The sequence below is a fragment of the Thalassophryne amazonica genome, chromosome 12 (assembly GCF_902500255.1).
Source record: "Thalassophryne amazonica chromosome 12, fThaAma1.1, whole genome shotgun sequence".
Taxonomy (NCBI): Eukaryota; Metazoa; Chordata; class Actinopteri; order Batrachoidiformes; family Batrachoididae; genus Thalassophryne; species Thalassophryne amazonica.
The window spans coordinates 30,952,441-30,963,199 of record NC_047114.1 but is presented as its reverse complement, the minus strand read 5'-3'; the positions used below and the strand labels follow the sequence as shown (position 1 = coordinate 30,963,199).

General features: G+C 39.4%; 1 protein-coding gene across 4 annotated transcripts in view; it reads left to right on the top strand.

Moving 5' to 3' along the window:
• The first annotated feature begins 50 nt into the window (after positions 1 to 50).
• The window catches only part of LOC117521584 (casein kinase I-like), a 65,178-nt gene continuing 54,469 nt past the window's right edge, over positions 51 to 10,759 (top strand). For all 4 annotated transcript variants that reach the window (XM_034182913.1, XM_034182910.1, XM_034182911.1 and 1 more), the window contains exons 1-4: positions 51 to 500; positions 789 to 858; positions 1,146 to 1,294; positions 5,018 to 5,252. In XM_034182913.1, the coding sequence (XP_034038804.1) occupies positions 240 to 500; positions 789 to 858; positions 1,146 to 1,294; positions 5,018 to 5,252 (715 nt within the window). In that variant the 5' untranslated portion in view covers positions 51 to 239. The remainder of the gene's footprint in view (positions 501 to 788; positions 859 to 1,145; positions 1,295 to 5,017; positions 5,253 to 10,759) is intronic.

Sequence of the window (10,759 nt, the reverse complement as noted above, 5' to 3'; positions counted from 1 at the left end):
TGAGCCCCCTTCACTTTATTCCGTGCAGTTTTCCTCTGAATTCATCTGAGTTGTAAATTGCAGCTTGTTAGCCACTGTCATTTCTCCCCAGTCAAACTCTATGCCTAGCTTATCGTATGCTGGCTCAGTATAAGCCATTCTAGTATCTAATCATCAAGCTCACAGGCAGCTATCTGTTTTAGTAGTTGTGTGTGCATGGAATTGGCTTAACCGTGGAGAGGCCAGGCTACCACAAGTTAATGGACTTTGACAAGCGAGGAGGAGGAGGAGGTGGTGGTGGTGGTGGAGGAGGAGGAAAGGCAGAGACTGAGGAGGGGAAGAGGATGTCTGGAAGGCCAAGCAGCCGATCAGGGCATGGTGGGCGTAGTGCTGGCTCTAACTCTGGAGTGCTGATGGTTGGGCCAAACTTCCGGGTTGGAAAGAAGATTGGCTGTGGAAACTTTGGAGAACTGCGACTTGGCAAGAACCTGTACACCAATGAATATGTGGCTATTAAACTGGTAATACGCCTTCCCCTATGTTTTTGTAGGATTGGTTGATGCCACAGTTGTCTGTTATTTTTAGATTTATTTATTTTTAAGATCAGTTGCCTATCTCAGTTATATATCTCAAATAAGTTGTTATGCATAGTTGTTATGTAACAGAAGTAATCTTTTGTTTCATTACAGCTAAATCAATATGTTGACCTCTAAAAGGCACTGCAGATAATCACATGTTTGACAAGTGACTGATGGTTTATCCATCATAATTCCATTTAAAGACCAAGGATATTCTCTTTTTCTGTCTAGGAGCCAATTAAGTCACGAGCTCCACAGCTCCACCTAGAATATCGTTTCTACAAACAGTTGGGGAGTTCAGGTGACAGCTACTCTCTCAGTTCATGCACTTTATTGTTCTGCTTTTAGTGGAATGAAATGTATTTGTAGATTTGTATTCCATTACTATTAATGACGATTAAGTAATTTTATAAATGTGATGTAAAGTTGAATTTTGAGATCCTGTGTATTTTAATCCACATGTATTGTCTCACCTGAGTCTATAAAACGTTGTGATCAGCAGTTGTTACCATCCTCTCTTGACAATTTGATATGTCATTTCTCCTAATATGCAAGGATTACATCAGTTCTGTTTTTGTGTTCATCCAGAAGGTATACCCCAGGTGTTTTATTTTGGGCCATGTGGTAAATACAATGCAATGGTTCTGGAGCTATTAGGACCAAGTCTAGAAGATCTGTTTGACCTCTGCGGCAGGACATTTTCTCTAAAGACTGTACTCATGATAGCCATACAACTGGTAAGACATGCAAACATTCATATGCCTGTTTTAAGATTGGACATGATGTACTGACACTTTGTGTTCATCTATCACTGTTGGTTTTGGAGTCATACTTTGTCTTGAAATCGTTGTGATTGAATAGGATGAATTTTACCCAGTTTTCAGTACCCAGGGTTGCAATGATGCTGATCTACTTTTCAAGGTTCCAGGTGACCATCTCAAGAATACATGGTGTATTTATACCCCCTGCAAATAAAGTTTGGATGGTGGGCATTGGGGAGAATGGAAACGGAACCATACGATCAAATAATCAAATATGTACATACTTTTAACCCCCCCACCCCACACACACACACACACACACACCTTGCAAACCATTTTGTGGATACTGATGAGCTTTTCACACTGTGGTAACACAGTGCCCTCCAAAGGTAATGGCGACACTTGGTATTTCACACATTTTAAATTCATTTGTTTGTCATTTCAGATACTAAAAGTAAATCAGGCTTCTCAATATAAAATTTCCTAAAATTATCTTCCTTAAACTCAAGCTCAAAGCAAATCTCTACAAATCTCATACTAATAAAAAACATTTTATTAGGAAGACATTATGACAACATTATGAAGAAATACAAATATTATGGCACTCTATGGTAAATCTGCATGGAGTAGACAGTTATCAAAAACTGAGTTAATGTGCAAGAAGAAGAGTGAGGAAAGCCACCAAAATACCCAGGCAACCCAGAAGTCTGAGATCTTCAATGGGAGATAATTGGAGTTTTGCTGTTGTCCCCCTTCCCCCCCTTTAAGTGTATTTGTCAGTTACATGTGCAGAGGTTGACACGTTTGTTAATTCAGGTTTTTCATCACAAAGGATTTACTGCTGCCTTTATATAATGCATGAAAGTAACTTAACTGCACCTCTCTTTGAGAACTGGCTGCTCCAGACAAATTTACCATACAGGAAACAAGCATGAGTGTTTTCTGACTTCTGGCAGAATTCTGTCTTTTTCCCCCTCCCAAACTATCATTTTTGAAATCAGTGTAAATCTGTTGATAAATTTTAAAATGTGGCGGTGAGATTGGGCTCAGCATTCACTGTTGATGATCACATATTCAGCAGTGGGGGAGTGCTTGTACTGTGAACATGCCAGGGAATTGGCATGTTCACAGTATCAATCAGCAGTATTTTACTGTAAAATACGGTTTCTACTTCTGAATAAAAAGGGTTTTTTCCTTCTCTGCCCTTTTTGTGAGTTGATACAGGAGATTTAATGACGATTTGCAAATTGATTTTGCATATTTTACACTGGATGCCCTTCTGACCAAACTCCACATGACATGGAGAATGGATATGGGTGGTCTACTGAATGGCTGATGTAAATAAAAGGGGTTGGGCAGTGGGGTTGTTTGTTTTGTTGATCTTATTCATGAGATGGAGTGATTACTGTTTTTTGTCTGCATGTTTTCTCTGAAGACGACAAGTAACTGAGGTGGATATAGAGTTGGGCTGCCAATTTGTAGACCTGGGTTTGGTTACCTGTCATGCTACCTGTCTGTGTCCTTGGATATTATCCCAGTCATCCATCCATTTTTAAACCTGCTTATTCCAGTTAAGGGTCTAGCTGTGCTTGGTACACCCTGGACAGGCTGCCAGTCAATAGCAGGAGATGTGACACAGCTCTAAATGGATACCAGCCTTAGATGGAGAAATGACCATCATTGGACTGGCATGCCATCGAGTTTGAGTTCAAGACTGTCATCCATTTCATGTTTACTTTACTTTGTTGCTCTGCTACAAATTTTTCACAAAATGCTTCAGTTCTGCCATCATGTACACCACCATTCAAAGGTTTGTACGCACTCTCCCATTTAGTTGAAACCTTTGACTGGTAGTGCATGTCTGATCTGGTGTTGCATAACAAAAGCAATGCCTTGTGCAACACCTGGCAAAAATTATGGAATCACCGGCCTCGGAGGATGTTCATTCAGTTGTTTAATTTTGTAGGAAAAAAGCAGATCACAGACATGACACAAAACTCAAGTCATTTCAAATGGCAACTTTCTGGCTTTAAGAAACACTAAAAGAAATCAGGAAAAAAAAAATGTGGCAGTCAGTAATGGTTACTTTTTTAGACCAAGCAGAGGGAAAAAAATATGGAATCACTCAATTCTGAGGAAAAAATTATGGAATCATGAAAAACAAAAGAACGCTCCAACACATCACTAGTATTTTGTTGCACCACCTCTGGCTTTTATAACAGCTTGCAGTCTCTGAGGCATGGACTGCTTGCCAGATCAGCTTTGCAGGTTGGAGCCTTGTCATGGACCATTTTCTTCAACTTCCACCAAAGATTTTCAATTGGATTAAGATCCGGACTATTTGCAGGCCATGACATTGACCCTATGTGTGTTTTTGCAAGGAATGTTTTCACAGTTTTTGCTATATGGCAAGATGCATTATCATCTGGAAAAATTATTTCATCATCCCCAAACATCCTTTCAATTGATGGGATAAGAAAAGTGTCCAAAATATCAACGTAAACTTGTGCATTTACTGATGATGTAATGACAGCCATCTCCCCAGTGCCTTTACCTGACATGCAGCCCCATATCATCAATGACTGTGGAAATTTACATGTTCTCTTCAGGCAGTCATCTTTATAAATCTCACTGGAACGGCACCAAACAAAAGTTCCAGCATCATCACCTTGCCCAGTGGAGATTCAAGATTCATCACTGAATATGACTTTCATCCAGTCATCCACAGTCCACGATTGCTTTTTCTTAGCCATTGTAACCTTGTTTTTTTCTGTTTAGGTGTTAATGATGGCTTTCGTTTAGCTTTTCTGTATGTAAATCCCATTTCCTTTAGGCGATTTCTTACAGTTTGGTCACAGATGTCGACTCCACTTTCCTCCTATTCGTTCCTCATTTGTTTTGTTGTGCATTTTCGATTTTTGAGACATATTGCTTTAAGTTTTCTGTCTTGACGCTTTGATGTCTTCCTTGGTCTACCAGTATGTTTGCCTTTAACAACCTTCCCATGTTGTTTGTATTTGGTCCAGAGTTTAGACACAGCTGACTGTGAACAACCACATCTTTTGCAACATTGCGTGATGATTTACCCTCTTTTAAGAGTTTGATAATCCTCTCCTTTGTTTCAATTGACATCTCTCGTGTTGGAGCCACAATTCATGTCAGTCCACCTGGTGCAACAGCTCTCCAAGGTGTGATCACTCCTTTTTTAGATGCAGACTAACGAGCAGATCTGATTTGATGCAGGTGTTAGTTTTGGGGATGAAAATTTACAGGGTGATTCCATAATTTATTCTTCAGAATTGAGTGAGTCCATATTTTGTTTCCCTCTGCTTGGTCTAAAAAGGTAACCGTTACTGACTGCCACAATTTTTTTTTCCTGATTTCTTACAGTGTTTCTTAAAGCCAGAAAGTTGCCATTTGAAATGACTTTAGTTTTGTGTCATGTCTGTGATCTGCTTTTTCTTTACAAAATTAAACAACTGAATGGACATCCTCCGAGGCCGGTGATTCCATAATTATTGCCAGGGGTTGTATAATGCTTTTAAGAATTGTGTTGTTTTGAAAGAATGCTACTTTAATAATGAATGCCCCTTTAAAAACGCACACACACTACACTACCGGCAGTTGTTATGTTTTAAGATAAATCCACATTTGTGTTTTGCTATTTGACTATTTTTCTCATTCTGCCTTCTCCATTAGATAACGCGAATGGAGTTTGTCCACACCAGGAGTCTGATCTATCGAGATGTGAAACCCGAGAACTTTCTTTTGGGAAGACCTGGATCTAAACGTCAGCATACCATCCACATCATAGATTTTGGCCTGGCTAAAGAATATATAGATCCAGAGACCAAGAAACACATCCCATACAGAGAACACAAGAGTTTGACTGGAACTGCAAGATATATGAGTATCAATACGCATCTTGGGAAAGGTGAGTCTTATCGTAATACTCTAATTATGGAGTGTTACTGGTTACTATACATGATTTGTTCTGTTTGATATGGTGCACAGTAAACCTACTTGTATACCAGTGTACTGTGGGGTTATGACAAAGCTGCTGTTGCCTCACTGTCTCTTGCCTTTTGTGCCATTAGTACAGATGGAGTCATACGTGTTTAAAGGTACTGCTAATAGCACATTTTCCAAAATTTACTAGCTCTTTATTGTGACAGGTTGAGGGTGCCATTGTGAGGCTTTAATTATTGTTACCAAGCTAACAGTAATCACCTGAAAACACACTAGAGCAATGGCAACACAATTTGTCAAGAAGTTCTTTGAAAAACTGCATGTCTACAATAGATTGCTCACTTACCTTTACAGTTGTGATAAAGGACTCTAAAGGAGAATGGCTCAAAACATTGATGTGACTTGGTAACATCATCATGGGTTAGTAGACCTGTTTACTTCAAAGGGCACTATCCACATTCACGTAAAACAACACATACACACGTGGAGTTCAGTTCTTTGTTTTGACTACTCCACTTGCTGCGTTTTGTGGAGTTCAGTTCTTTGTTTTGACTACTCCACGTGCTGCGTTTTGACTTGACACAAGTTTTAAACTGGATGGCCTTCCTAACGCAACTCCACATGTACATGCAGAATGGGGCATATGTGGCCTAACTAACTAACTGGTGATCTTCTATTTGGGCAACAAGCGTGCTACCTGCTTGCATCACTGTGTTACCATGAGTGAAGTCAGGATAAACACTCAGGATGTAGCTGAAAAAGTTGAGCAGTATGTTTTCCATGCTCTGTGTGTACAGTATTTACAATTCAGGTTGTTGTCGGCAAGTTTAATGGAGGAATGTTTTCAGAGTAAGACTAAGGATGTCAAGATAGGCTCTGTAGATGAGTGCTTTACTTAAAACACATTTAAAGACAAAAGGGAAGGAAAAAAGGCAATAATGTGGATGATCTGTCAGAGACGATAAGACAAATTAGTGTTGAAAATCAACACATCAGTGATGCTTGGTTCACCTATCTCAGAGAAGGGATAAGAACTTCCCAAACTTCATCCAAGAATTGAATTACTTTGGTACCTCTGGTTTGATGACATCTACATAAGGCACACGCCAGTTGTTGATACCAACACGCTAGCCTAGCAGCTTTCTTCAGTACAAGTGTTCCAGGCCCTCTCTAGGATTTTGTCCCCACCCCTACGGTAGAGGTGCTGTGGAATGTCTCTTGCTTTGCAGTCTTGACTCAGATGATGGAAAGAGGCTAACATTCAGTGTTTCGCACTTGTGAATCTTGCGCCGTTTAGCGGTCCGTGACTCACGCAAGGGATCACTTTCAGGAGAGTTTTGGTTCAGGGCACAATGTAAACAAAAGGTCATGAATTGTGGACAAAAAGACAACATCGGGACACGGCAGAAGTTCATCACAGGTGCTGCACCTCCTCTAGATAACCCTCTCAATTTGGGAGAATGTGTCATCGTCATAATTGCCTGTGAACTCGCTGGATCAATGCCATCGTTGTCCTCATTAGTCATTGTTTACATGCGCTGTGAGATGCTGGAACTCTGCTGGCACTGTGGTGCATTCTGTGAAGTGCAGGGGGCCGCCAGGGGCATTATGGGAAACGGTAAAGTACCGAATTAAAGCACTTGCTTATGGCCCAGTCACACAGCACACGACGATTCCTGAATGAAGGGGGAAAAAGTAAAAAAAGTCACAATTCGTTGTACCTCAGTGCTCTGGATACGAAAGACATTCAAGCAGTTAGATTATTTACTATAGATTTGACTAAAACCTTTGGCAGTGTGAAGCATAATTAAAGGAAACGGCTTTTTTTTTTTTTTTTTAGAAAATGGTTCACAAAGGGTAGTGTTTAATGGAACGACCTATTTGTTTGATTTATTTACAAGTGACTTGGAATTGGATGGATGTAATGGTCACTTACAAAGTATGCAGATGATTGTACTGTTATACAACCCCAATTCCAATGAAGTTGGGATGTTGTGTGAAATATAAATTAAAAACAGAATACGATTTGCAAATCCTCGTCAGCCTATATTCAATTGAATACACCACAAAGACAAGATATTTAATGTTCAAACTGATAGACTTTTTTTGTTTTTGTGCAAATATTTGCTCATTTTGAAATGGATGTGTGCAACACGTTTCAAAAAAGCTGGGACAGGGCAACAAAGACTGGGAAAGTTGATGAATGCTCAAAGAACACCTGTTTGGAACATTCCACAGGTGAACGGGTTAACTGGAAACAGGTGAGTGTCATGATTGGGTATAAAAGGAGCATAAGGCTCAGCCATTCACAATCAAAGATGGGGCGAGGATCACCATTTTGTGAACTGCGTGAAAAATTTGTCCAACAGTTTAAGAGCAATGTTTCTCAACGTTCAGTTGCAAGGAATTTAGGGATTCCATTATCTATAGTCCATAAAAATTCTGAGAATCTGGAGAACTTTCTACTCGTAAGTGGCAAGGCCAAAAACCAACATTGCCTGCCCGTGACCTTCGATCCCTCATGCGGCACTGCATTAAAAACCGACTTCATTGTGTAAAGGATCTTACCGCGTGGGCTCAGGAACACTTTTGGAACATGACTCTGAAAATACTTTAGTTCCTTGTTGTGGCTGAAGAAACGCAACATTTTAAAAAGCAGTCCCACTGTGTTTGTCTGCTCTCTGTGCATTTCTCAGTCTGAACCAGAGGATGCTGGCGCTTTGTGCCACAACAAGAAAATTAACTTATTTTGAACGTTGAAAGAGTCACAGCTCCTCATTCATTCATATCAGCGTTTAACACAGGTATCAGTCAACTCTTCAGCATTCTCCATGTGATGAAAATCCCATGATTCACCAAGACAAAAATTAAATTAAAACTAGAGCACCTCACTCACAGCGCAAAGCTCCACCAACACTCGTCAGGTTTTTGTTGTTGTTTTGATGTTTTTAAGTTTAGGAATTGTTTTCAGATAATTTTCACAGGACATTGCTCTGCTATGCAAAATTCGTCATTGCTTTTTGGCACTTGGTTTCTTTATTCTTCACTTTGTTTTTTTTTTTGTAAAGGGACCGTGTACTATAAGAAAACATAAATGTTTCCATTTCATACAGGTGTAAAATTGGAGCCTCCATCAAATTTTGGTGGTGTAGGTAAATCTATAACAAAAAAATGAGTGTGACTGTGGCACTTTTGTTTGAGATATAATGCAAAATATACATTAAATGGGTTTTCAAAGTTAAATTTAAATGGCCCCAAAATCTGTAATCCAGATAAGATCCAGTTCAAACTTTATCAGTCGATGAAGGATGCCATCCTACTTAAAGTGTCCCTGCCACGCTGTGACGTTTTTACATATTCTTGAAGAATAAAAAAATATTTTTCCACGTTGTCTTTGTTTTTTTTACCATAAAATTACACTGAACAAGTATTTAGACGTTTCGTTACCCATCTGAGAATTTGAATTTTCCGCCTCTGAGTTGACCTACTTTTTCGCTGCGACGGATGTGACGTCATTCGAGTAGATGTCTCGCAGCGCCGCTGTTTACCAACACGGCAGACACGGACAGCGAAGGCATAGTGCGCGATTATAGCGAAGATTTAAGTGATATATCGATTGTTTTTGAGGAAGTTTCTGATGAAAGGAAGCCACGGTAAAAATAATGGACGGCTCCAAACCGTGTATGTTCCAGCCGAACGTGACAGAAAGAGGATGAAGTGCAGCTGACAGCAGCAGCGTTGAGGAAGACGATATAAGCTGCTGAATGGTTTGTTCACTCACTCACCATTTTCTTATAAAAGATCATTTATTCCTAGCACGGTGTGTTTGTGTATGAAAAAAATATTTGAGCAGCACAGGGTGCTTAAACTCAGGAGTTTTTCTAAAATCACTGAAAATAGTTTCTGTACATTCTGTATATATTTAATCATTTATAAGTCAGTTTCTTGTGATTGCTAATTCTTCACTTTTTATTCCAAGCAAATGATTACAAAGCTGTAGACCCACATGGGATGGGAAAAAAGATTTCTAAATAAAAGAAAATTTTACTTCAACCCCTGGCAAAAATTATGGAATCACCTGCCTCGGAGGATGTTCATTCAGTTGTTTAATTTTGTAGAAAAAAAAAAAGCAGATCACAGACATGACACAAAACTAAAGTCATTTCAAATGGCATCTTTCTGGCTTTAAGAAACACTATAAGAAATCAAGAAAAAAAAACTGTGGCAGTCAGTAACGGTTACTTTTTTAGACCAAGCAGAGGGAAAAAAATATGGAATCACTCAATTCTGAGGAAAAAATTATGGAATCATGAAAAACAAAAGACCGCTCCAACACATCACTAGTATTTTGTTGCTCCACCTCTGGCTTTTATAACAGCTTGCAGTCTCTGAGGCATGGACTTAATGAGTGGCAAACAGTACTCTTCATCAATCTGGCTCCAACTTTCTCTGATTGCTGTTGCCAGATCAGCTTTGCAGGTTGGAGCCTTGTCATGGACCATTTTCTTCAACTTCCATCAAAGATTTTCAATTGGATTAAGATCCGGACTATTTGCAGGCCATGACATTGACCCTATGTGTCTTTTTGCAAGGAATGTTTTCACAGTTATTGTTCTATGGCAAGATGCATTATCATCTTGAAAAATTATTTAATCATCCCCAAACATCCTTTCAATTGATGGGATTAGAAAAGTGTCCAAAATATCAACGTAAACGTGTGCATTTATTGATGATGTAATGACAGCCATCTCCCCAGTGCCTTTACCTGACATGCAGCCCCATATCATCAATGACTGGAAATTTACATGTTCTCTTCAGGCAGTCATCTTTATAAATCTCACTTGAATGGCACCAAACACAAGTTCCAGCATCATCACCTTGCCCAATGCAGATTCGAGATTCATCACTGAATATGACTTTCATCCAGTCATCCACAGTCCATGATTGCTTTTCCTTAGCCCATTGTAACCTTGTTTTTTTCTGTTTAGGTGTTAATGATGGCTTTCGTTTAGCTTTTCCGTATGTTAATCCCATTTTCTTTAGGCGGTTTCTTACAGTTCGGTCACAGACATTGACTCCAGTTTCCTCCCATTCGTTCCTCATTTGTTTTGTTGTGCATTTTCGATTTTTGAGACATATTGCTTTAAGTTTTCTGTCTTGACGCTTTGATGTCTTCCTTGGTCTACCAGTATGTTTGCCTTTAACAACCTTCCCATGTTGTTTGTATTTGGTCCAGAGTTTAGACACAGCTGACTGTGAACAACCAACATCTTTTGCAACATTGTTTGATGATTTACCCTCTTTTAAGAGTTTGATAATCCTCTCCTTTGTTTCAATTGACATCTCTCGTGTTGGAGCCATGATTCATGTCAGTCCACTTGGTGCAACAGCTCTCCAAGGTGTGATCACTCCTTTTTATATGCAGACTAATGAGCAGATCTGATTTGATGCAGGTGTTAGTTTTGGGGATGA